General features: G+C 47.8%; 1 protein-coding gene across 2 annotated transcripts in view; it reads left to right on the top strand.

Moving 5' to 3' along the window:
* Positions 1–27,243, top strand: part of USP35 (ubiquitin specific peptidase 35) — a 46,643-nt gene that overhangs the window by 1,227 nt on the left and 18,173 nt on the right. For both annotated transcript variants that reach the window (XR_010727830.1, XM_066249372.1), the window contains exons 2-7: positions 6,356–7,038; positions 7,941–8,073; positions 9,605–9,734; positions 10,156–10,257; positions 11,820–11,978; positions 25,519–25,712. Coding sequence is in view for 1 of the 2 variants with exons in the window: in XM_066249372.1 (XP_066105469.1) it covers positions 6,366–7,038; positions 7,941–8,073; positions 9,605–9,734; positions 10,156–10,257; positions 11,820–11,978; positions 25,519–25,712 (1,391 nt within the window). In the remaining variant the exon portion in view is untranslated. The remainder of the gene's footprint in view (positions 1–6,355; positions 7,039–7,940; positions 8,074–9,604; positions 9,735–10,155; positions 10,258–11,819; positions 11,979–25,518; positions 25,713–27,243) is intronic.

Below are 27,243 nucleotides of genomic sequence, written 5' to 3'. Positions count from 1 at the left end.
TGCTGAGTTGGGGCTTGGAGGGGCTGCTGTGCTTTGGGGTAGGGGTAGAGTGAGACCTTTCTGAAGCCCCTCTCTTCTATCTCATGAGATTCTGTAAGCTTTTGACCTGAGGGTTAACTGTGAATAGTTTTTCTGTTTTTTTTGTTTGTTTGTTTGTTTGTTTTTACAGGGACAGAGAGAGAGAGTCAGAGAGAGGGATAGACAGACAGGAATGGAGAGAGATGAGAAGCATCAATCATCAGTTTTTTGTTGCGACACCTTAATTGTTCATTGATTGCTTTCTCATATGTGCCTTGACTGCAGGCCTTCAGCAGACCGAGTAACCCCTTGCTCAAGCCAGCGACCTTGGGTCCAAGCTGGTGAGCTTTTTGCTTAAGCCAGATGAGCCCATGCTCAAGCTGGTGACCTCGGGGTCTCGAACCTGGGTCCTCCGCATCCCAGTCTGACACTCTATCCACTGCGCCACCGCCTGGTCAGGCAGTTTTTCTGTTTTTTGTTTCCTTCAGCTTTGGTTGTTTGAGTCATTTCTAGAATGGTTAAAGCCTCACTCAGACCCTTCCAGTGACTTCTGTAGGGGAGTTCTTGGCTGATATTTAAGATTCTCAGTCAGGATATGCGAGACCAGACCTGAACAGATGTGGGGCAGTGACTGGACCAAGGGGTAAGCCAGTCCCTGGAAGGTGCTTTTCTGGTCATATCTTTAGTTTCCTCTCATCTTGCTGTCACATGTCTGTTGTTGGTCACTTGGCACTCTTTCACTTCTGTGCCTGGTCCTGTGCTGGGCACTGGGCACAGACAGGGGGGATTGGACCTACTTCCTACCAAAGGAGAGTCCAGCCTGGTGGGGGAGAGAGACGTGGAACCCAGTGACACGGCTGAGGGATGAGAGAGGTGAAGTGGGCTTTAGGAAGCCAGAGCTAAGACACTTGGACTTCAGGGGGACTAGGAAAGGCTTCCCAGAAGAGGGGATGTGACCTGGACATTGAAGGATGAGTTGAAATTTGCCAGGAGAGAAGAGGGGAAGCCCCTTTTTTCAACAGAGAGGGCATCCCCAGAATGTGGCCAGCAGGAAAGGCCCTGCTCAAATCCCTGTAGACTCTCTACTAAACAGCCTTTGTCAGGTCCATCTCTACCCCGCCCCACGTCAGCTAAGTGTCACAGAAAGGGCTTGAGGGGCAACTCAGGAGTTTGGACCTTTTCTTGAAGGTGCTGGGAGCCTGGAGAATTCTGAGCAGGAGCATGGAAGGAATGGAGCTAACCATCTAATGAGATTAACCTGAGGATGTTTGCAGGGAGGGTCAGAAAGATCGGGGAGGGATGAGGAAGCCGGAGGTGGGGCCCAGGGCGTGGGGACACTGTAGACATACACATATGGTGACTTGGGGGTGATGGGGATGAGTGAAGCCCCACCATGCAGGAACAGACACTAGTCAGTCTTTAGGAGGGATGCAGGGGGCCATCTGAGAGGGACAGATAAAGGAATCTGGGCCTTCCAGGGGAGGTGTTGTGATTTTCCTATGTGCTCACTGTGTGTCCTGGAGTGGGCTGGATGCTGCTGGGACTCTCAGGGAGTCATGCTTGGGGAGGAGCAGCAGCTTGGCTGGGAAAGGATAAGTGGTCGGCAGGCGGTCATCTCCCATTTTGGGACTCAGAGGCCGAGAGAGGTGAAACAGCACCAGCCATAGTGGCTATGTGGAGGGTAGTGGCTGGGCTAGATTCGAAGCCTGGGCTCTTTCCCTGCAGGACACATGCCCCTATTAAAGGACAGGTTGAGGGAGGAAATGAAGAGATTGATGGGGAGGAGACTGCATCAGTCCAGGAAGAAGGAGGAGAGAGGAGCTGATCTTGGATGGGGCTGGGGCTTAGGAGGAGACTGGAAACAAAAACTGCCAGTGAACACTAAGGGGTGAAATTCCTTGTAGGATCAATGAGATTAGGAGTGTGTCTCCTTGTCTTCTTCCCTGACAGTGTCTGCTTCACCCATCGGTGCCAGATGGCCTGGGAGTAGACTCGTGCTGCTCCAGCCTTCATTTCTTTTATACCGTGTTCCAGCCCCATCAGTGGCAGGTGGAATAGTCCCCATTTTCTACGTGAGAAGGCTGAGGAGCCTAGGAGGGACTCACTCAAGGTCACCTGGTGATTCTGAAGCAAGGAACCCAATGGGTCTCCTGCTTTTAATACAGGCTCTTCTGAGGGAGGTCACGGCTGCCGTTTGCTGCCGTGTTTGGTGTGGAGCTGCTGTCTCTTGGGTTAGAGCCAGCGTCCAGAGGCCGTCTCTTCCTGGTCCTGCATCTAGAGGGGTAACTCACCCTCCTCTGAGGAACGCTGGCCACCGGTTCCTCCCCTGGGAGGCTGAGTACTGGTTCTAATCTCACACTGCTGAGGCTGTGTTCCTCTCCCTTGGTGATCCTTAGCTTCAGCATTCGTGCCACTGGGACAACAGACCTGTCCTGCCTCCTTTCTGTAGCCATGATGGGGTCTGGTGAGTTTCAAGCCTCTAAAACCATTTTGCATGAATGCATCAAAGATAGTAAGTAGTAAGCAGGTTTGTTGGAGACCATGGCAACAGCTGAGCACAGACTGCCTGCGTGGGAGTGGGGGCAGGCAGGCAGGGCTTGCCTGGAGTGGCCAGACCGTGGACTGTGCAGAGGCTGCAGGGCTGGCTGTGGAGGTCAGAGCCCTCACGGAATTGCTCCACTGACTGAGCTCCCAGCTGCCAGGCGCAAACCACTGTACGTGGTAGGTACCAGGTAGAGTGACATGACATTGCCAATGTCTGACCCTTCACTTTTATGTGGTTCAACCTAATATAATTTATCCCTATTTTACAGAAGACAAAAGACTCTCATGATGAGATTTGTTCAAGGTCACACAATGAGTTGCAGGACCAGAGTAAGATTTGCTCAATGTCACACTGAAATGCAGAACTTGGCATTCCTAGTCTGACTTCCTGCTTCCAGAGCCTTCCCTAGCCCCAGAACTCCATTTCTGCCAGCCCCATGTCCCCTTTCTCCACACTTGATGTCAATATCTGATCGATTAGGGTTTCTCCTTGGCTGCCTGAGTAAAGATGTCCCTCAGAGATACTGCAGGTTCTATTGCAGACCATTGCAATAAAGCCAGTAACACAATAAAGCAAGTTGTAGTATTTTTGCTGGTGGAGGGTCTTGCCTTCGATTTGTAAAATACACATCTGTGAAGTGCAGTAAAACAAAGTGCAGTAAAACGGGTATGCCTGTACCTGGATTACTTGGCATCCTGGGTTGAAAGCATATTACAACCTAAATCCACTAGCCTGGAGGGTGGGAGCAGGGGGTTTTGTTGGATGATCTTCAAAGGAAGTTGGCCATAGCCACTGGTTAGGATAGGGAGGACCGAGGCAAAGAGACCAGTTTTGAAAGACACCTTCAAAGACCTTGCCTTGGTACTGTTTGCCAACACCTCTGCCTCTATCAGACTGGAAGCTCCTAAAGGCAAGGACTTTGCTTCTGAAGAGAAGGGGACTGACATTTTCTGAGCACGTCCTTGTGCCCAGCAGCATGGTAATGACTTTATAGTTAGTTGTCTTCACAACTACCTGCAGGGTGGAAACAGGCTCAGAGAGCATAAGTCACCTGGACGGTAAGCAGAAAGCACCCTAGATGAATCTGAGGCAGCGAGGCCAGTGTTGGGGAACCACTGATCTGTGCCTTGGCTACACCCACAATAACCTCTTTATAGGTACTCAAACTGCAGTGACAGGCCTGGAAGATGCCAGCCACTGAGAAGTAAGCCCCAGTTGCTTCCCTGTGGAGCTCATAGTCTGCTGAGAGAGACAGAGATTTAAATAAATAGGCCCACCGCATTGTAATACATGCAGTAATGGATGTTTAGTCTTGGCCAAGAGTTAGCACAGAGAAGAGAGTGTCTCCACAGGCTTGGCATGTAGTCAGGGTCCCACAGAATCTGTGGCTCTGAATAAAAGTTTTCGGCCCCTCTAGGAAATTTCTGCCTTGTCTTCCCACCAACTCCAGATCTCAAGAATAGAGTAGCTTTGCCTGACCAGGCTCAGTAGCGCAGTGGATAGAGCATCACACTCGGATGCTGAGGACCCAGGTTCAAAACCCTGAGGTTGCTGGCTTGAGAGCGGGCTCACCAGCTTGTGCGTGGGGTCATAGGCATGACCCCATGGTCGCTAGCTTGAGCCTAAATGTCACTGGCTTGAGTTCAAGGTTGCTGGCTTGAGCAAGGGGTTACTCGCTCTGCTGTAGCCCCCTGGTCAAGGCACATATGAGAAAGCAATCAATGAACAACTAAGGAGCCGCAATGAAGAATTGATGCTTCTCATCTCTCTCCCTTCCTGTCTGTCTGTTCCTATCTGTTCCTCTCTTGGACTCTCTCTCTGTCTCAAAAAAAAAAAAAAAAAAAAAAAGTTTTTACTGAGCCCATAAGATTAGTGAAACAACTACTGTGTGTTTAGCCTTAGATCAGGTGCTGCCTAGATTGGGATTATACAAAGAAGTAAAGAAATGACCCTGTCTTCTCGGAGCTGAAAGTTGGGTATTACAAGAGCAAACTGTACCTATGTGAACCAGCATGAGAATAAGGAGTCAAAGTGAGACAAATGCTTCTTGGAAACAGCCTACATGGAAGAGAAGGGCAAAGGGAAGTCTGTTATGTCTCAGGAATAAGGTAATCAGTAACCCATGCTGTATTCTGTGTTTGCTCACCCTAATGCTGGTGGCCGAGGCCAGGCAGGTCCACATCGGATTCAGGCAGATGGTAGAGAAACTGCTGAGCCAGAAAGCACTGGGCCATTCCCATTTAATAGATTCTCGCAACAGATGAGCAAAGAGGAGGGAAAACCGCTTCTCATGGCAGCAAGTGAACAAGTAAAAGGGCCCCTCACGGCTGCAATCCCCCAATTGCCCTGACGGCAAACACCTATAGCCTTACATAGACTACACACGTAGCATTCCCATGTGCTCACACACTAATCAGGCAAAGTATAAGCGAGCTAGCCTAACATAGCTGTTTTCTCCACACTCACTAAAAAAATGCCTACTGTGTGCCAGGCACTGGGCTAGGTGCTGGGGATACCATGGTGAACAAAACCTGACATGGTTCCTGCCCTCAGGGACCTGCAGACATACCTCAGAGATATTGTGGGTTTGGTTCCAAACCACTGGAATAAAGCGAGTCATAATCTTTGCTGGTGGAGGGTCTTGCCTTCAATTTGTGAGAAACACAACTGTGAAGTGCAATGGAGCAAAGCACAATAATATGAGGCATGGCCACACATAGTATAGTGGAGGAGGTTGACTTCAATCAAGCAATCAGGGTAAATGCTATAAAGGAGGACAGGATACTCTGAAATTAACAATGGCGTTTGACCCAGGCAGGGAGGTCAGGCAAGTCTTTCTCCAGGAAGTGAGTTTGAGCTGATGTCTGCAGGGTGAGCCAAGCAAGGAGGGGAGAGAAGGCCCAGTGACTCAAGAGTGAGGGACTAGTGTGGACTAAGGCTGGGAAGGCAGGAGAGGCAGGCAGGGCCCTGAGTGTGCAGTCCTGGAGCACAGAGACGAGATGCTGCTTCAGTGGATGGGAGTTGGATCCATACACCCCAGCACTGTGTGATCCCAGGTATAATGGAGGAAGAGGCCACAGGTGGAATGGAGGATGAGGGATAAATTCAAGCCCACAGGTACAGGGCTATTTTCATTGAAGAGAGGGTGTTCGAAGTTTTGAAGGAATATAGGAGTTTGCCTGGTTGTGTGACTGCGTGGTGCTGATAGAGGTCTTGGGAGATGGGATGTTTCAGGCAAATGCACAGAGAAGTGGAATTTAACAAAGATCATCTGAGAAAGCAAGAAGTTGATTGGGACAGGGTAAAGTGTGCAGGGGATCTCAGGAAGTCCTTTTGGCCCTTCCTTGGGGCCCTAAGTGGTTCCTCCCTCCCTGGAGGTGTAGTGTGTGTGTGTGTGTGTGGGGGGGGTGTTTGGGCACGCCCCATTTCATCTTTCCCACGGGACATGACTGGCCAGGACTCTGGGAGCCAGCTTCTAGATCCAGCTCCTACTTGTCCCAATAGTGGATGAGGTCACCAGGGAGGCCTGGGGATAGAAAGGCAAAAGGGTGGGAGTAGGGGGAAGGCTCAGGTGTTACCTTTGTGAGTTTAAAGCAATAACTACAACTACCGGGGCTTATCATATGCCGGGCATTGTACTTTTACTTCAGTACACCTTCCAGAGAGGTAGGTATCCTCGCCCTACTTCACAGATAAGAAACTGCGGTCCAGAGAGGTTGAGTTGCTTGCCCCAAGTCTCAGCACGCTGGGAACCTGTCGGGCAGAGTGTGACTTGCACCCTGTTCCCTACAGTGCGGCCGCCATGGACAAGATCCTCGAGGCGGTGGTGACATCGTCGTACCCGGCAAGCGTGAAGCAAGGGCTGGTGCGGCGTGTACTGGAAGCGGCGCGGCAGCCCTTGGATCGAGAGCAGTGCCTGGCGCTGCTGGCGCTGGGCGCACGCCTCTACGTGAGTGGTGCCGACGAGCTGCCGCGCCGCGTGGGCTGCCAGCTGCTGCATGTAGCCGGCCGCCACCACCCCGACGTCTTCGCCGAGTTCTTCAGCGCGCGCCGCGTGCTGCGCCTGCTGCAGGGTGGCACCGGCCCGCCCGGCCCTCGCGCCCTAGCCTGCGTGCAGCTCGGACTGCAGCTGTTGCCTGAGGGGCCCGCGGCCGAGGAGGTGTTTGCGCTGCTGAGGCGCGAGGTGTTGCGCGCTGTGTGCGAGCGCCCGGGACCCGCGGCTTGCGCGCAGGTGGCCCGGCTGCTGGTTCGGCACCCGCGCTGCGTCCCCGACGGCCCGCACCGCCTGCTCTTCTGCCAGCAGCTGGTGCGCTGCCTCGGTCGCTTCCGCTGCCCGGCGGAGGTCGAGGAGGGCGCCGTGGAGTTCCTGGAGCAGGCTCAGCAGGTGAGCGGGCTCCTGGCGCAGCTGTGGCGCGTGCAGCCCGCCGCCATCCTGCCCTGCCTCAAGGAGTTGTTCGCCGTCATCTCCTGCACAGGTGCGTGTGTGCTTAGGCTGGGGTTGGGGCGGGAGGGAGTCGTGTGTGCCAAGGTCTTGGGTGTGCGCCAGGGCAGGTGGCTGTTCGTGCACATTCTTCCGCTTGGCGTGCCCATGTGCTGTGTGGCGCGCGTGTCTGCGTGTGCGTGTGCCACGGGCGAATGCACAGGTGGGAGAAACGATGTTCCATTATTTAGTTAGCAAACCTATCCGGAGCACCTGCTGTGAGTCCTATCCTGAAGTGGGTGCTGGCGCACAGGGAGGCGCAGACTGCCTCGTGTGGGGAAAGGATGAACCCAGATTAATCTGGCCAGAAGGAAGACCTGGGGGCTGAATGAGACAACGTCATGCCCTTTGGGTCAGGTGAGTTTCCTAAAAGTGGAAAAATCTTGAGCCAGATCTTAGAGAGGTGGGCAGCACCAGGCGGCAGGGGTAAGCTGCTCTGGGAAGGTGGAGGGAAGTCTGGAGACACAATGGAGCCTGTAGGTGTCAACTCTGAAATGTAAAATCTTGGCTCTCCATTGAGAACGGGAACTTGGATTATAGTATAAATGATTAAAATAAGATCTCTACCTCCCCTGATTATGGATGGGGCTGTTTAGGGCAAAGGAAGGTAATAGTTCTGGCAGCAGGAAGAACCAGGCTGAGTGTGTAAGGACCGGGGTACTTATAAAATAGGATAACAGATTTTAGTTACTGAATATTCTTTCTCACCTAAAGCAGTAGCAGTGAAGGTCTGATGAGTGAATGAGTTAAGATTGAGTCAGGCTGTGATGCTGAGGAGGTGAGCAGGTGCTCTTTGCAAAGCCCAGCCTGGTTCCTTGGCAGCATGAGAGCACAGGGTGATGGGGGTGGTGAGAGGCACACCTGCCTTGCTAAGCTCAGCCCAGCCCTCTGTTCCAGAGGAGGAGCCGCCGTCCAGTGCCTTGGCCAGCATGGTCCAGCACCTCCCATTGGAGCTCATGGATGGCGTCGTCCGGAACCTCAGCAACGATGACAGTGTAACGGACTCTCAGATGCTGACTGCCATCAGCAGGTGGGCTGAGGGCCCAGTGTTGGTCAGGTCTCGCTCCCTTCCAGAAGCCCCTTCATCTGGGTGGGGTTGCTGGGCTAGATTTAGTGCTTAAGTGCTCAGGCTCTCCTGCTTGATGATTCACCCATCTTTTCTTGAGCCCTGCTTTGTGCCTGGTCCAGGGCTGGATGTGGGAGACACAGAAGACCCTGCCCTAGTGATGCTCCCAGTCTGGGGACTAGTTCTGAAGCCCTGGACAAGTTAATGGCCTGAGTCTCAGTTTACTTTTCTATAATAGCAGATTTGAGTGGTGGTATAAGAATTTGGTAGGCTTCTGTGGGGTCATATGGAAGATGAAAGTACTTTTACAAAGGGTTTTCTGAGTTTGGCAAGTCTCAAATGGAGTTTGGGTGCTTTTCAGGTCACACAGTTGCACATTCCTCACCTCATTTGAACATCATCACACCTGTGATCTAGCCACACCTGCTCATCCAGTGATCTCAGAAAATGCCGCCTACCCTCCTGCCTGCAGGCCTTTGGCTCTGCAGACCCCATTCACCTGGCATGCCTTCCCCTGCCATTCTTTTCATACCTGTGTACACATCCATTGTCTTTATGGGACCTTCTTGGATTCTTTATTTTTAGTGGGTAAGAATGTGAATGCAAGAGATAAGCTGACCAAGTTCAAACCCTGGCTCCACCACTTTTTGCCCGTGTGACTTTGGGCAAATTGCTCAACTTCTCTATGCTCCAGTTTCCTCATCTATAAAATATAGCATAATTTAACCCATCTTATACAGTTGTCTTGAGTATTAAATTAGATCAAATCAGATAATACATGTAAAGTGCCTAGAAGCTGTTATTGTTGTAGTTACTGTTACTGTGTTTTCACATTGTTTTACTTCTTTAATAGAACATTCTGCTCAGTATTTAAAAATATATATTTTCCTGGACACCTAGTAGGTGGCAGCTTCACGCTCAGTGCACGTAGATACTGTGTTGTGGGAGTCAGACAGCTTGATACGTGTAAGGCAGATAGAGCAGTGCCTGGTGCAGAGTGAATACTCCGTAAGCAGTCATTATTATCTCTTTTAATCCATACAACCCTGTTGTTGGTAGGCATTGTCCCCATTTTACAAAGGAAGAAACTGAGGCTGAGAGAGTACATGACTTTCTTCAGTTTACACACAAGCCATGGTTTGCTGGAGCTGGAGCTTCGGGCCCCCAGGGCCAGTGCTCCTCCTGTCATTGGGCTCAACAGTCCAGGCAGAGGCAGCTGAAAACCCTGTTTTTCCACTCTAGCCCAGCGTGTGTGCGGGGGTGAGACTTGGGGTACTGAGAGGGCCAGGCTCCCCTCCTGCTAGGCTGGGAGCCTCAGTCTCTGCCAGCTGCCTGTGCTGGGCTCATTTGCTTCTTCACCCCATGTACTCTAGGGCTATCCTGTGTAGGGTGAATCACTGTGGGGCCTCAGGACATTACGGCTAGTTCCTGAGCTCCCACCACCTGGGCCTTTGGGCCTTCCTGGTCCTTGTGTCACTGTCATCCCCCTCACCAGGATGATCGACTGGGTGTCCTGGCCCCTGGGGAAGAACATTGACAAGTGGATCATTGCACTGCTGAAGGGCTTGGCTGCTGTTAAGAAGTTCAGCATCTTGATTGAGGTTTCACTCGCCAAAATTGAGAAGGTTGGTGGGCCCCTCTCCTGGCCCCTGCTTAGGTTCCTTCTGGCCAGTCTCTTGCCAGGGACATTGTAGATCTGAGAGGCAGAGCACCGGGGCTCCCACCCAAACTCTCTGTGACTTGGGACAATTCACTGCCCCTCTCTGAGCCTCAGGTTTGCCCATTCTTCCCTCTGACTGCTCATTCAAGCGTGTCTGTGTAACTTTTCGGTGTCTGTCCATCCATGCAACTATCCATCCAATATCTAATATCTTGTCCACTTCACCGTTTGTCTGTTTGTCCAGGTGTGTGAGCGTCTTGGGGTTCTTGCTCTGGCATGGGTCTGCTGCTTCAGCTCCAGTGTGTCTGACCCCCCTCAGGCCTGTGGCTGCACTCAGCCTGGGGCGGTCCAGGCCTGGGGACTCCTGACGCGGGATTCTATTCCAGGTTTTCTCCAAGCTTCTGTACCCCATTGTCCGGGGAGCTGCCTTGTCTGTCCTCAAGTACATGCTCCTGACCTTTCAGCACTCCCATGAGGCCTTCCACCTGGTAAGGGCCCGTCCCTGTTGCATGTCCCACTGGTCTGGCTGCAGGCCAGACTAGCTGTTTTGGTTGGGGGTTCAGGGGTCAGGGCTTGAAACCCTTGATCTTAGGACTGGAGGACACTTGAAACCCTAATTTAGAGATAGGAAACTGAGGCCAGAGAATTTGTACGGCTTCTCCATGGGCCCATAGTGGAGTGACAAGTTAGAATGATAACAGCTAATGGTCCCTGGGTAACATCTATGTGCCAGTCATAGTGTTAAAGGCATTACTTATGTGCACGCACTTAACTGCCAAGAACAACTGCAAGAAGGAGGTCCTGCCATTTTCTCCACTTTTCAGCTGAGGAAATGAGTTTAGGGAGATTAAGTCCTTAGACACACAGCTAGTGAGCAGCATGGAAGGATTCTGGCCAAGTTGGGATGACTCCTGACCCAGTGCTCTTCCTGTACCCTGCTGCCTGCCAACAGCTGGGTGGCCTGCCTCCAGCTCAGGGCCCTTACTGCTGGCTTCGGGCCCTCCCTTGGGAAGGACAGCCTATGGTCTGGGGGCCGGCTTCCCCCTGCCAGCCTGCTGTGGACCTGCAGATGGGGCCGTGGATTCGAAGGCCCCGGTCAGAGCCGGAACTTCCTGCTTCCCGATTTGCTGCAGTGGGGGAAGCACAGAACCAGGGATTGGGGTGCTCAGGGTTGAGTCCCAGCTCTGCTCTTTGCCAGATGTGGTGGCCTTGGGCTAGGCACTTACCTCTCACAGGCTGAGCACAAGGTAAACTTCTCCCATAGTGGGACAGGGTTAAATGAGATGATATTTATCAAGAGCTTCCTCATACCAGGGACTTGACAGATGTTGGCTTCTTTCCATACTTGCCTGGGCTCCCCTGCTCCCAGGTCCTGGGGCCTGACTCTGTCCATCCTTGGGCCATGCTGCTGTGGCACTGCCATGGGTATAAAAGGTAGTGCTCCGTAGCACAGAGGTTTTGGATCCAGGCAGACCTGGTTCAGACTCCAGCTTCTCCCGTAAGCCACAGTGAAGTCCTCGCTGGAAGTCTTACTTAACTTCTCTATCTAGGAAATGGGGAGAACAGTCACGGCCACATCCAGTTATTGTGAAGGGGAAGCGCTTGACATGGATGCTTGGTGACAGAATGAGAGTTTTTGTCCACAGGTGGCTGGCCGCTCAGGCTCTGTCAGGGCTGACCACCCCCTGGCTCTGCTGCAGCCCCAGCATCATTGCGGGGTGGGCAAAGAGGCGCCGGTCACTCAGGCTTTCCGGCCGGCCAGTTGGCTAAGGCTTACTTGCTAGGGCTTGGATGTAGGCTTCCCCTCAACTGTGAGGAGAGAATGATTGGCCCCATTTTATGGGTGAAGAAATTGAGGCGGGGTGTCCTAGGTCACAGATCTAGTAAGGGGGGTCCCCTGCCTGCAGAGCTCAGAGCCCTGTGAGGGTCAGAGGGACGGAGGTCAGGTGGGCATAGCTCCCGCCTCGGAGCTCCGGGTGTGTGCGGCAGGGGCCAGCAGCCCCTGTCTCCGGGAACCGGTGCTGAGCCTGACCCCACTGTGCTCTCACAGCTCCTCCCTCACATCCCCCCCATGGTGGCCTCTCTGCTCAAGGAGGACTCCAACTCGGGGACCAGCTGCCTGGAGCAGCTGGCGGAGCTGGTCCACTGCATGGTGTTCCGGTTCCCGGGCTTCCCGGACCTGTATGAGCCCGTCATGGAGGCCATCAAGGTGAGTGGCAGCCCTCCACATCGACACAAGAGTTATTTTGGGCCTTGTTCGAGGCCAAATGACAGGTTGGCAGCTGCCCCCATTGCTGGGTCCCTGGCCGTCTCCCATCACTTCCTTGGCCCATCCTGTGCTTCAGGCATGCTGAGCTACCTGCCGTTCCCAGAGGGGTCATTCTCTTGTGATTGCTCTGGGCCTTTTTTTTTTTTTTTTAATTTATTCATTTTAGAGAGGAGAGGGAGAGACAGAGAGGAGGAGGGGGGGAGGAGCTGGAAGCATCAACTCCCATATGTGCCTTGACCGGGCAAGCCCAGGGTTTCAAACCGGTGAACTCAGCATTTCCAGGTCAACGCTTTATCCACTGCGCCACCACAGGTCAGGCGCTCTGGGCCTTTTCATTCGCCATTCTCTCTAACTGGAAACTCTTCCTTGTCTGCCTGGACCATTCCCCCATGTCCATGAGGGCTCTGCTTACGTATTTTCGTCCCTTAGGAAGCTTCCCTGATAACTCTCAGTACCTTCCCGAGGCTGGCCCAGGCTGGGTCAGGGTATCTCTGGGCTCCCACAGCCCCAGGATATCCCTCTGCACACATTGTCACTGTCTGTGTGTCTGTCTCCCGCTCCAGACCATGAGCACTCCAGAGCAGGTATTGTTTACAGTTGTTCACAGGACTTTACTAATCCCCTGTTCTGTGCCAGGCACAGACTGGGAACTGGGGACACAGCCATGAGTCACCTCCACTGAGGAGCTTTCAGCCTGGAAGCAGGTGACAAACTTCTATAAAAGGAGCTCTGATGTAAGCAGCTTATGAAATGCCTGTGAGGGTCAGCCAGGAGCAGTGAGAAGCCCGAGGTAGGAACGACCTCCAGTAGAGCAAGAGGGCTTCTGAACTGGGCTGGCTTGGCTGCTAGGCAGCCATCTGTAGATAGTACCACATTTGACAGTGTTTTCCCATATGTTTTCTAATGCTCTCAAGAGACCTCCCAAGCAGATGCTGCTGTTATTTGTTTTATAGATGGGGAAAATGAAGTTTGGAGAGGTCTGGTGACTTGTGCAAAGTCACGGAGATAGTGAGAGACACAGCCAGGCCTAGGTTGCGTCACAGAGAGGGCAGGTCCAAGCATGGGTGAAAGATAGCTAGGTAGGTGGCAGCCTTTTCAAAACCTCTGATCTGATTTCCAAGTCTGTAGCATGGCAGATAGATAACCTGAAAAGTGTCCCACTACAAAAGACCTAGGAATGCTTGTTAAAATATAACAGATATCTTTTCAAGTATGTAGCTGAACTTGCAAGAAAGTAAGGGGGAATCCCCAGGAGTCAAAAAAGGAAAACTGAGTTCCAGAATGGGAAGTGAGAGATGACGCTCTTTTGCTCTGGGTGGGGAGGGAGTGTGGTTAAGGTGGCCGCCTTAGGCAGCCAGGGCTGGAGCTGATGCGGACAGGAGGTGAGGCTTAGGGCCTGCCCCTGGTAGGGAGTTAGCTCTAATAGGCCCACAGAAACCAGGACCTAAGAAAGGCTTTACTGTTAGCAAGAGTTGATCTAGAAAATATATACATATGGTCCCAAATAAATGTTAAGGAAACTTTTCTGGCTTGGTCTGGGCCCTGCATTGGAAAACAAGAAATTTGCAATTAGTGGCCTGCCATCATGTCAGTTTAAGGGTTCAAATTCACACCATCTTAGGGTTTTGGAACCCCTAAGCTATACACTAACATTAAAAGTAGTCATAAACTGGCCCTGGCCAGTTGGCTCAGTGGTAGAGCGTTGGCCTGGCGTGCAAGAGTCCCAGGTTTGATTCCTGGCTAGGGCACACAGAAGCGCCCATCTGCTTCTCCACCCCTCCTCCTCTCCTTCCTCTCTGTCTCTCTCTTCCCCTCCTGCAGCCGAGGCTCCATTGGAGCAAAGTTGGCCCGGGTGCTGAGGATGGCTCTGTGGCCTCTGCCCCAGGCGCTAGAATGGCCCTGGTTGCAACAGAGCAATGCCCCAGATGGGCAGAGCATCGCCCCCTGGTGGGCATGCTGGGTGGATCCCGGTTGGGCGCATGTAGGAGTCTGTCTGACTGCCTCCCCCTTTCTAGCTTCAGAAAAATACAAAAAAAAAAAAAAATTAGTCATAAATTTAGGACAGAGGGAAAGGGAATGATAGAATGGGATAATCCTGAAGGGAAAGGGGGGAGGGCGCTGATGGGAGGGGGACAAGGGAGATGTTGAGGGGAATATGGGGGAGGGGGGATGCATTCGGGGCAACACTAGAATCTATGTAAACACAATAAATTAAATTTTTAAAAAAAGTCAAACTTGCAATACTCAGGTTTGCCTAGTTGAAACAAAAGAAACTGCTTTTAAACCACTAAGATAAGATTCTCCTGAAGATTTGAGTTTATAATTCAAAAATTACAAAACATCCAAGGGAACAATCTACTGTGAGTGCGAGTTGGTAGATACAACAAACAAAATCTTTGACAGTTACTGGGATCTTTTCAGTTTTTTCAACTTAACATAAGGAGTTTAAGGCCATGGTCAGGTAGCTCAGTTGGTTAGAGCATCGTCCGGATATGCAAAGGTTGTGGGTTTGATCCCAGGTCAGGGCAGATACAAGAATAACCAATGAAGGCATAAATAAGTTGAACAACAAATCAATGTATCTCTCCCCTTCCTTCTTTCCCTTCCCCCTCCCCCTTTCCCCTCCCCTCCTCCCCCTCCCCCTCCTCCCCTCTCTCCCTCCTTATCCCCTCCTCTCCACCTCCCCTCCCCTCTTTCCCACCTTCCTCTCTTCCTCCCCCTCCCCCTCTCCCTCTCTCCCCTCCCCTCCTCCCCTCTCTCCCTCCTTTCCCCCTCCTCTCCACCTCCCCTCTCCTCTTTCCCACCTCCCTCTCTTCCACCCCCTCCCCCTCTCTCCCTCTCCCTCTTCTCTCTCCTCCCTCCTCCTCCCCTCCCCTCTCTCTCACCCCTCTCTCCCTCCTCCCACCCCCTTCTCCCTCCCCCATCTCCCCTCTCTCTCTCCCCCATCCTGTCCTCTCTCCACCCCCTTCCCTCTCTTCCCCTTCCAGTTTCTTCTCTTGCTCCCCTCCACCCTCCTCTTGCTGCTTCTCTCTCTCTCTTTTTTTTTTTTAATAAATTTTTATTAATGGTAATGGGATGACATTAATAAATCAGGGTACATATATTCAAAGAAAACATGTCTAGGTTATTTTGTCATCAAATTATGTTGCAAACCCCTCGCCCAAAGTCAGATTGTCCTCCGTCACCCTCTATCTAGTTCTCTGTGCCCCTCCCCCTCCCTCTAACTCTCTCCCTCCCTCCCTCCCATGTCCTCCCTCCCCCCCCACCCTTGGTAACCACCACACTCTTGTCCATGTCTCTTAGTCTCATTTTTATGTTCCACCAATGTATGGAATCATGTAGTTCTTGTTTTTTTCTGATTTACTTATTTCACTCCTTATAATGTTATCAAGATCCCACCATTTTGCTGTAAATGATCTGATGTCATCATTTCTTATGGCTGAGTAGTATTCCATAGTGTATATGTGCCACATCTTCTTTATCCAGTCTTCTATTGAAGGGCTTTTTGGTTGTTTCCATGTCTTGGCCACTGTGAACAGTGCTGCAATGAACATGGGGCTACATGTGTCTTCACGTATCGATGTTTCTGAGGTTTTGGGGTATATACCCAGTAGAGGGATTGCTGGGTCATAAGGTAGTTCTATTTTCAGTTTTTTGAGGAACCACCATACTTTCCTCCATAATGGTTGTACTACTTTACAGTCCTACCAACAGTGAATGAGGGTTCCTTTTTCTCCACAGCCTCTCCAACATTTGCTAATACCCGTCTTGTTGATAATAGCTAATCTAACAGGAGTGAGGTGGTATCTCATTGTAGTTTTGATTTGCATTTCTCTAATAACTAATGAAGCTGAGCATCTTTTCATATATCTGTTGGCCATTTGTATCTCTTCCTGGGAGAAGTGTCTGTTCATGTCCTCTTCCCATTTTTTATTGGATTGTTTGTTTGTTTGTTGTTGAGTTTTATGAGTTCTTTGTAAATTTTGGATATTAGGCCCTTATCTGAGCTGTCGTTTGAAAATATCAGTTCCCATATAGTTGGCTGTCTGTTTATTTTGATATCAGTTTCTCTTGCTGAGCAAAAACTTTTAATTCTGATGTAGTCCCATTCATTTATCTTTGCCTTCACTTCTCTTGCCATTGGAGTCAAGTTCATAAAATGTTCTTTAAAACCCAGGTCCATGATTTTAGTACCTATGTCTTCTTCTATGTACTTTATTGTTTCAGGTCTTATATTTAGGTCTTTGATCCATTTTGAATTAATTTTAGTACACGGGGACAGGCTGTAGTCGAGTTTCATTCTTTTGCATGTGGCTTTCCAGTTTTCCCAACACCATTTGTTGAAGAGGCTTTCTTTTCTCCATTGTGTGTTGTTGGCCCCTTTATCAAAGATTATTTGACCATATATATGTGGTTTTATTTCTGGGCTTTCTATTCTGTTCCATTGGTCTGAGTGTCTATTTTTTTGCCAATACCATGCTGTTTTGATTATCGTGGCCCTATAATATAGTTTAAAGTCAGGTATTGTAATGCCCCCAGCTTCATTCTTTTTCCTTAGGATTGTTTTGGCTATTCGGGGTTTTTTATAGTTCCATATAAATCTGATGATTTTTTGTTCCATTTCTTTAAAAAATCTCATAGGGATTTTGATGGGAATTGCATTAAATTTGTATATTGCTTTGGGTAATATGGCCATTTTGATTATATTTATTCTTCCTATCCAAGAACAAGGAATATTTTTCCATCTCATTGTATCTTTTTCGATTTCCCTTAACAATGCTTTGTAATTTTCATTATATAGGTCCTTTACGTTCTTTGTTATGTTTATTCCTAGGTATTTTATTTTTTTTGTTGCAATCGTGAAGGGGATTATTTTTTTGAGTTCGTTTTCTAATATTTCATTGTTGGCATATAGAAAGGCTATGGACTTTTGTATGTTAATTTTGTATCCTGCGACCTTACTGTATTGGTTTATTGTTTCTAATAATCTTTTTGTGGAGTCCTTCGGGTTTTCGATGTATAGGATCATATCATCAGCAAAAAGTGATAGCTTTACTTCTTCTTTTCCGATATGGATGCCTTTTATTTCTTTGTCTTGTCTGATTGCTCTGGCCAGAACTTCTAGCACCACGTTGAATAAGAGTGGAGAGAGTGGACAACCCTGTCTTGTTCCTGATTTAAGGTAGAAAGTCCTCAGTTTTATGCCGTTTAATAGGATGTTGGCTGATGGTTTATCATATATGGCCTTTATCATGTTGAGATATTTTCCTTCTATACCCATTTTGTTGAGAGTCTTAAACATAAAATTGTGTTGTATTTTATCAAAAGCCTTTTCTGCATCTATTGATAAGATCATGTGGTTTTTGTTCTTTGTTTTGTTGATATGGTGTATTACGTTAACCGTTTTGCGTATGTTGAACCATCCTTGAGATTCTGGGATGAATCCCACTTGATCATGATGTATTATTTTTTTAATATGTTGTTGTATTCGGTTTGCCAGTATTTTGTTTAGTATTTTAGCATCTGTATTCATTAGAGATATTGGTCTGTAGTTTTCTTTCTTTGTGCCATCCTTGCCAGGTTTTGGTATGAGGGTTATGTTGGCCTCATAAAATGTGTTTGGAAGTATTGCTTCTTCTTCAATTTTTTGGAAGACTTTGAGTAGAATAGGAACCAAGTCTTCTTTGAATGTTTGATAGAATTCGCTAGTATAACCGTCTGGGCCTGGACTTTTATTTTTGGGGAGATTTTTAATAGTTTTTTCTATTTCCTCCCTGCTGATTGGTCTGTTTAGGCTTTCTGCTTCTTCATGACTCAGTCTAGGAAGGTTGTATTGTTCTAGGAATTTATCCATTTCTTCTAGATTGTTGTATTTGGTGGCATATAATTTTTCATAGTATTCTACAATAATTCTTTGTATATCTATGATGTCTGTGGTGATCTCTCCTCTTTCATTTTGGATTTTATTTATTTGAGTCCTGTGTCTTTTTTCCTTGGTGAGTCTTGCCAAGGGTTTGTCAATTTTGTTGATCTTTTCAAAGAACCAGCTCCTTGTTTTATTGATTTTATCTATAGTTTTTCTGTTCTCTATTTCATTTATTTCTGCTCTGATTTTTATTATCTCCTTTCTTCGGCTGGTTTTGGGTTGTCTTTGTTCTTCTTTTTCTAGTTCCTTAAGGTGTGAAGTTAAGTGGTTTACTTCGGCTCTCTCTTGTTTGTTCATATAGGCCTGAAGTGATATGAACTTTCCTCTTATTACTGCTTTTGCTGCATCCCAGAGATTCTGATATGTCGTATTTTCATTTTCATTTGTCTGTATATATCTTTTGATTTCTGCGCTTATTTCTTCTTTGACCCATTCATTTTTTAGAAGTATGTTGTTTAGTTTCCACATTTTTGTGGGTTTTTCCCCCTCTTTTTTGCAGTTGAATTCTAGTTTCAAGGCTTTATGATCAGAAAATATGCTTGGTACAATTTCAATTTTTCTAAATTTGCTGATATTGTCTTTGTGGCCCAACATATGGTCAATTCTTGAGAATGTTCCATGTACACTAGAGAAAAATGTATACTCTGTCGCTTTGGGATGAAGTGTCCTGTAGATGTCTATCATATCCAGGTGTTCTAGTATTTCGTTTAAGGCCACTATATCTTTATTGATTCTCTGTTTGGATGACCGATCTAGAGCCGTCAGCGGTGTATTGAGGTCTCCAAGTATGATTGTATTTTTGTTAGTTTTTGTTTTAAGGTCAATAAGTAGCTGTCTTATATATTTTGGTGCTCCTTGGTTTGGTGCATATATATTAAGGATTGTTATGTCTTCTTGATTCAACTTCCCCTTAATCATTATGAAATGACCATTTTTGTCTCAGTACTTTTTCTGTCTTGTAGTCAGCATTATTAGATATGAGTATTGCTACGCCTGCTTTTTTTTGGGTGTTGTTTGCTTGGAGTATTGTTTTCCAGCCTTTCACTTTGAATTTGTTTTTATCCTTGTTGCTTAGATGTGTTTCTTGTAGGCAGCATATAGTTGGATTTTCTTTTTTAATCCATTCTGCTACTCTGTGTCTTTTTATTGGTAAGTTTAATCCATTTACAGTTAGTGTAATTATTGACACTTGTGTGTTCCCTACTGCCATTTTATAAATTGCTTTCTGTTAGTTTTGTATCTAGTTTGATTCTTCTCTTTTGTTTTTCTATCATTTGTTTTTGTTTGTTTGTGTTCCATACTTCTTTCCTCTGTTGCTACCTTTTTTTTTTTTTTAATTTTATTTATTCATTTTTTTTTAGAGAGGAGAGAGATAGGGAGAGAGAGAGACAGAGAGGCGGGGGGAGAGAGACAGGGGGGAGGAGCTGGAAGGATCAACTCCCATATGTGCCTTGACCAGGCAAGCCCAGGGTTTCGAACCGGCGACCTCAGCATTTCCAGGTCGACGCTTTATCCACTGTGCCACCACAGGTCAGGCTGTTGCTACCTTTTTTAAGTCAAGTGTTTTTGTGGTGGTTTTTTTAAGGGTGGTTACCATTAAGTAATGAAAAGGGTACCTACCATATTCATTGTAGTACCCTATCTTATAAGTATTTCTGCACTTCATCATCCTTTGCTACTGTTAATCTCCATCCTCTCCCCCCTTTTTTTCCTTTGTTGTCACAGTTTAAGTTTGGTTTTATTGTGTTCTTGGTGGAGCTGTTACTTGTGGTGTTGTTTTCTTTTGATCTTTGAATCTGGTTGGAAAACCCCCTTTAGTATTTCCTGGAGTGGGGGCTTTCTGTTGATAAATTCTCTCATCTTTTCTGTATTTGTGAATGTTTTTATATCTCCTTCATACTTGAAGGATAGCTTTGATGGGTATAGTATTCTTGGCTGAAAGTTCCTCTCTTTCAGGGCTTTAAATATTGGGGTCCACTCTCTTCTAGCTTGTAGAGTTTCTGCTGAGAAATCTGATGATAATCTAATAGGCCTTCCTTTATATGTTGTACTCTTCTTTTCCCTGGCTGCCTTGAGAATTTTTTCTTTGTCATTGGTTTGTGTCATCTTTATTATGATATGCCTTGGAGTGGGTTTGTTGGGGTTAAGAAAACTTGGTGTTCTGTTTGCTTCTTGAATTTGAGGCTTTAGTTCCTTCCACAGGCTTGGGAAGTTCTCGTCTATTATTTGTTTGAGTATATTCTCCATTCCATTTTCTTTCTCTTCTCCCTCTGATATACCTATTATTCTTATGTTATTCTTTCTGATGGAGTCAGACAATTCCTGTAGGGCTTTCTCGTTTTTTATTATTTTTGAGTCTCTTTCTTCTTCTCTCTGTTGTGCCTCAAGTTGTTTGTCTTCTATTTCACTAATCCTATCTTCAATCTGGGCTGTTCTGTTAGCTAAGCTTGTTACCCTCGTTTTTCAGCTCGTGAATTGAGTTTTTCATTTCTGTTTGATTTGTTTTTATAGTTTCAATTTCCTTGGTAATATATTCTTTGTGTTCATTGAGTTGTTTTCTGATCTCCCTATATTGCCTTTCTGTGTTTTCTTGTATATCTCTGAGTATTTTTAAGATTTCTATTTTAAATTCTCTGTCATTTGGCTCCAAGGCTTCCAATATGTTAAGTCTTTTCTCCATAGATTTTTCCACATCTATTTGTGTTACCTCTCTTTCTTTTGTATCCATAATATTCGATTTCCTCTTTCTTATCGGCATCTGAGGGTGGTCTTATTGATAGCACTAATTAGAATTAATAAAGAGTAAAAAGTAAAAAAAAAAAAAAAAAAAAAAAGGTAAAACACCCCACAAAAAAAAACAGTAATAATTTATTATTTCCCCCTTTTTTTCTCTCTTCTCTTTCCCTCCTCTCCCCTCCTCAGGGAAATATCGTGCCTATAATGGAGGGCCTGATTTGGGGTGAAGAGTTCAAAGGGCAAAAAAAGGGAGTAGGGACCTACTAAATGCAAAAAAAAAAAAAAGGAAGAAAATCTTAGACAAGCATAAGATGATTTGCTTGTAAGTGATGGTCAACTAAGAGATATAATGAGAGGGATAAGAGGGAACCAGAAAAAAGGACCAAAAAAGAATAATAAAGAAGAAAAAATAAAAATAATAAGTAAAAATCTGTTGTATTAAGTGGAGCAAAGACTAAATACAATGGAGACCTTGGGTTGCGAGGACCCAAAATGCCACAAAAATAAACAAACAAGAAAAAAAAAATAAAAACAAAAGCAAAAAAGAGAAATAAAGCCAAAAAAAAGCCTTGAGTCCCAAATTAACTAATTTGTTTGTGATTGAGGATTATATGGGAGGAAAGTAAAATGAGAAAAGAAAAAACGAATAGAAAGGAAAAAATAAGAAAAAGAGAAAAACGAAGGAAGGAATAAAATAGGAAGAGAAAAAAACAAAATAAAGCAAGACAAAAAAAACCAAAAAACAAAAGAGGAGAGAGTGAGAGTTAAGTGTTTTGGAGTATAACCTTAAAGGAGGGTGAGGATGAAGAAGAAAAATAAAATGCAACACTCATGGGTAGTGTAGTTCAAGAAAGGGGAAGCATAAGATGGGCAGAGAATAGAAGGACCGAGGTGGAGGAAATAAAGGCAAAAAGATAGAAGAAACAAACAACAACAACAACAAAAAATTAGTGGATCAAGTTGTAAAGTCTGTGGGTTTTTCTTGATTTTGAGAGGTTAACTTCTTCCTTTTTCTTTTCTCTCCCTCTTCCTGGTCGGTGACTCTGTACCCCAGGCTCTGCCCCTGTGTCACTCTTAGGTAGGGATTTGCAGTTGATGGGATTCTATGGCAATGTCATATAATTGGCTTTAGTCTTGCTGGAAGTAAAGGCTTGTTGGCGTTTGCAGGGTCCAACGATGAGAGAGTTTGCTTTCCTGGATTGTCTCTCCTAGTCCCCCCTTTCTGAATTAGCAGCCTGGTGATCCAGCTATAAGGCTGCAACTGCTTCTGCCTGGGGAGTAAGAGGCTCAAAGAGCTGGGAAATCCCCACTCTATCCCCACTCAGTGCAAGGCTTTGGGAAAGGCTCTGACAGTCAGGGTCTCCAGTGTAATCAGGCGGGGGTGGGAGTCAATTGTTGTCAAGGTGACTGTTCAGCGCCTATCACTTAGTTGGACCTCTCAACCAGGCTTTCCACACTTTGTAGCCTGTTTTTGCAGGGAAGAAGAGGCACTAGTCTCTGCTTACAACTAGTGTAGTATAGACCTTATTATCTGCCAAGTCCTTCTTGTTAGCGTTTATCCCTGAATATGGAGGCTCTATCAATCAGAAGTTGCCCCCGCCCCTTTAGCGAGAGGCACTAAAAAATATCACGCCTCTTGTCTTGGATCGCTGAACTGAGAGAGATCTTATCAATTAGAACCGAGGGTGCGCAGATTTCATGGGTTAAGCTAATTTCAGTGATTGGGACGCAGCTGTGTTTCCGAAGGTATTTTAGGCTGCCTGCGCGCGCCCCTCCCCCAACGCTTGATTGTTAGCTTGAATGGCTGGGTGAGGTGCCCCGCCCACGGAGAGAATCTCCCAAGCCTCTCCCGCTCGCCCCGCCGCTGGCGGCTGGACCGCACCAGGCGCAGGATAATGGAGCCCCCTGGGTGTGCGGGCCAGCAGGGCGCCCTGGGCGCGTGGAATGCCCAAGGCACGCGCGCGAATGGGGCGCTCCGGGCACCGGTGGCCGGCGACCCCCACTCGCAGTGTGCGTGCCGCTGGGAACGTCAGCGGTGCTCAACCGGACCGGGCGCGCGCACGGCTGCTCGCGGCGGCTCGCGGCGGCTGCTCGCGGCGGCTCGCGGCTCCCGAGTGTGGGCTGACTCACCACAGGCGCACTTCCTTGCGGTTTGAAAGAACGTCCCTGTGGTAAATTTCTCCACACCCTCCTCTCTCAGATTCAAGTGATAACAGTCCTTTCGCTATCAGTTTGTGTGGAACTCCGGAATGCTCCAAGGATAAATTTTTCTGTTTCTAGTTGATAAATTTGTTGTGATTTAGGGGAGAGCTGTCGGACGCGCTGCTCACGGCGCCATTTCCGTGACGTCACTCCTGCTTCTCTTTCTCAAAAAAACTACTTAAACAAGAGAAAGAGTTTAATAGAGCTCACATACAAAAAGGGTTGGCGTGCTAGGTTGTGAGTCCCTGTCACTGGGGGTAGGTAAGCAGAGGAGAGAGGACTTCCACTCATTAGAAATGACTTACTTGCTTCTGCTAGATTATGAACTTCTGGGCAGGGATACATGTTATTTTCATCTCTGGGCCCAATAAATGTCTGTGAGTGAATGCGTGTATCTGTAATGTGAAGAACTCTGTCACAGAGATGTGAACCGGGAGACAGAGCATGGTCCTGCACTGGGGATGGAGGGAAACCCGTCCTGGGTGAGACCTGGGCTGGGCTGCTCAGGGCTATGATCTGAGCCCAGGGCCAGTACCTGCACCGCGAGGTGCAGAGAGGTGGGCTTCATAAGACAGGCGCAGATAGTGTGGGGACCCCATTTGAGAAGATCCTGAAAACTCTTATAAAGAGAGGTTAGGGGCTAGACCTTGAGGGGTGGGGACCAGCAAGGGGAAAGGTGAGGAGGCGGGAATGTGCAAGTCCAGTTTGGTGGTAATGTGTGGTACGGTGAGACCAGTGAGGGCAGCAGATCAGAGCCTGGCAAACCAGGCTGGGTGACTGCTTCATCCAGCAGACCTGGGCTTTTCAAATGTTTCCACTGAGCAACTTGAGTCGGAGGAGGAGACTTACCCCAAGCAGCCTGACAGGAGCTCAGAGTTTCTCTAAACTCTCATTGTTCTTCAAAGGTTCAACTATAGATTCCATAATTACACTTGTTTTAATATAAACATGTTTCTCACTTGAATATTAGAGAACCTAGCCCCAGGAAGATGTGCTACTTTTGTCCTGTGGCTGTGGATACCCCTCGGTACAAGCCAGTGTGCACCGCTAAAGCCTGCAGGGGTTACTGTGTTGGAGAATCTTTCACATGTGTCCCACGAGGACATCCTTCTTGTACCGAGGCTCCTTTATAAACAAAGTCTGGAAATTTCTCTGACATAGACAGTTGTATTGGTTATGGCAGTTTCTTCGGGAGCTGTGGTCCTTGCTAAGGGAGCCATTGAATGTGAAATTCCAGTAACATTTGGAACTTGAGAGTTAGTATATTTGGAAGTTCTTGTTTTATTTCCCTAAGAGGACAAAGTGACCTTCTTTGGGAAAATGGCATTTGAGGGTTTTTTCTCTTGTGGATAATTTTACATCTTCTATGTGTGTGTGTGTATGTGTGTGTGTGGGGGTTCTGCCTGCCTTTTTGTGCCTATTTGTTCGTGTTGTGTGGACTGGGGATTGGAGAGGGTAAGAAGAAGAGAAGGGAAGGGACTGGACTGAGAGAGACCGTGCTGAGCCCACAACTCCTGTTTCACCTTTGGCAGCGCCTGCATTTCTGATTGTCTGTGAGAGATGACTCGCTAATCTGATACATGATCGAGGCGGCCCTGACGAATGACTGAGCAGAAGTGTTGAAGCACTGCTTGAGCCTGACCTCCACAGTGGGAGACCAGTGCTCTCGGCCGGGCTGGTTTGAGCTCTGGAGCCCTGAGCAAATCTAGGGACTGTGCTCAGGATCTGGAAGTCAGAGCAGGGCAGGAGGAACTATTCTGAATGTCACTTAATCTACTAAGGAACTCTACACGATGCTTAGGTGCTTTTCTTTACAATACGCCGCTATTAGAGCTACTGCTCGGTAATATTCTTGAAGGTGCAGCTGTCTAATTTGAACAGGGTAATGAGTAGGAAAGCTTGTTGATTCCTGAGCCTGTGACCAAGGACCCATACCTCAGACCCGTGGGATTCTCCCACCGTCCTGACGTCCTCACGGTAGGATCAAGTTCCAGGGGGGTAACTAATTCAAAAGAGCCGACTCTGCAGACTTAAACATATTGATGGAGAAGCAGGAGCCTTGCTGTGTGCAAGCACTCCGAAAGCCCAGAGTGCCAGGCTGACAGCAGGTGGAGGATCCTCACTTGACAAAGGAGGAAACTGAGGCCCAGGGAGGTTAACGGTCTCAGGCTCACCGACCATGGCCAGACAGGTAGTGAGGACAAGAGTCGGGACTAGGATTGAGATTTTGACAACACTGGATCTGACCTTTGGGCCCGTGCTGTCATTGCTCAGAATCTGTCATGCCCTGGGCTCTTCTAGGAATGTACAGATTCTTCACTTACTACCTGTATGTTCCTGGAAAAGTCTTTGTCTGAGTCTTAGTTTTTTCATCTGTTGAATGGGGATTTCACTACCTTCTTCAGGCAGTTGGGTCATGGAAGATCATGTAGGAAGTGAGAAGCTAGAATAAGTTTGGAAACAGGAGCCTATTCATACACATCTATAGAACATTTGTGGGGCAGTGTGCTTGGGTGACTGTGGTGTAGGCTGTAGTCCAAGAAGGCTTCCCAGAGGAGGTGATATTTTTAGAGCTGACCCTGGTACCCACTTTCCTGCCGGCTTGTTCCCTCCTAGGACCTCCACATTCCCAACGAGGACCGCATCAAGCAGCTGCTTGGGCAGGATGCCTGGACCTCACAGAAGAGCGAGCTGGCTGGCTTCTACCCTCGGCTCATGGCCAAGTCAGACACGGGCAAGATTGGTTTAATCAATCTGGGCAACACATGCTACGTGAACAGCATCCTTCAGGCCTTGTTCATGGCTACTGAGTACGTGCTGCTTTTGAATTCCCTGTCTGTCCCTGCTTCTTTCACTTGGGTTCCCTGGTGTGTGAGGATGAGGATGGGGGCTGGAGGAGGTGAGTCCTGCTTTGCATTGTTGGCATAATTCCCTGCCTACTGTGGGTACGTGAAGGACAGGCGAGGCACCCAGAGGTCTCCAGGCCCTGCCGAGGCGGTTGGTGGAGACTGGATGGGCACTGGAGATGGGGCTCCAGGCGTGAGCTGCAGTGGGGAGGGGTTGGTGAGCAGAACTGACTTTTCTCCTAGAGTCCATGGAGTGGATTGTCTTCAAGAGTAGAGCTCCCCCTCATCCTGATATTAGATGTCCCCTCTAACCCCCACTCCCCGAACTCCCCATTTACTAAAACAAAACCTTTATTGTCGGTGGCTACCTTTCCAGCTTATGGCTTACTTAAAAATCGCTCAGGGTTTCAGCCACAGAAGTAGACTGACTGCTTTTTCTTCCTTCAATTTTCTTTTTTTGTTGTTGTTGTGTGTTAAAATGCACATAATATAAAATTTACCTTCTTAAACATTTTTAAGTTCAGTGGTATAAATATATTAAAGTTGTTGTGCCACCACCACCATTCATTACCATAACTCTTTTCATTTTATAAATCTGAAACTGTATCTATTATTAAACAATAACTTCCCATATTTTCATTCTCCCCTCCCCCCAGCCACTATTAAATTTTGTCACTGATTTTGTCTCTATTCTAAGTACCTCATATAAGTGGAACCATACAGTATTTGTCTTCAAGATTTATCCATATCGTGGCGTATTTCAGAATTTCTTTCCATTTATTTATTTATTTATTTATTTATTTATTTATTTATTTATTTGCAGAGACGGAGAGAGAGTCAGAGAGAGGGATAGATAGGGACAGACAGGAACGGAGAGAGATGAGAAGCATCAATCATCAGTTTTTTGTTGTGACACCTTAGTTGTTCATTGATTGCTTTCTCCTATGTGCCCTGACCACAGGCCCTCAGCAGACCGAGTAATCCCTTGCTCGAGCCAGTGACCTTGGGCTCAAGCTGGTGAGCCCTGCTCAAACCCGATGAGCCCGCACTCAAGCTGGTGACCTTGGGGGTCTCGAATCTGGGTCCTCCATGTCCCAGTCCGATGCTCTATCCACTGCGTCACTGCCTGGTCGGGCAGAATTTCTTTCCTTTTTTTTTTTTTCTTTTTTCATTTTTCTGAAGCTGGAAACAGGGAGAGACAGTCAGACAGACTCCCGCATGCGCCCGACCGGGATCCACCCGGCACGCCCACCAGGGGCGACGCTCTGCCCACCAGGGGGCGATGCTCTGCCCATCCTGGGCGTCGCCATGTTGCGACCAGAGCCACTCTAGCGCCTGGGGCAGAGGCCACAGAGCCATTCCCAGCTCCCGGGCCATCTTTTGCTCCAATGGAGCCTTGGCTGCGGGAGGGGAAGAGAGAGACAGAGAGGAAAGCGCGGCGGAGGGGTGGAGAAGCAAATGGGCGCTTCTCCTGTGTGCCCTGGCCGGGAATCGA

Source organism: Saccopteryx bilineata, chromosome 1, assembly GCF_036850765.1.
Source record: "Saccopteryx bilineata isolate mSacBil1 chromosome 1, mSacBil1_pri_phased_curated, whole genome shotgun sequence".
NCBI lineage: Eukaryota > Metazoa > Chordata > Mammalia > Chiroptera > Emballonuridae > Saccopteryx > Saccopteryx bilineata.
This window is presented reverse-complemented; position numbering and strand designations above follow the sequence as displayed.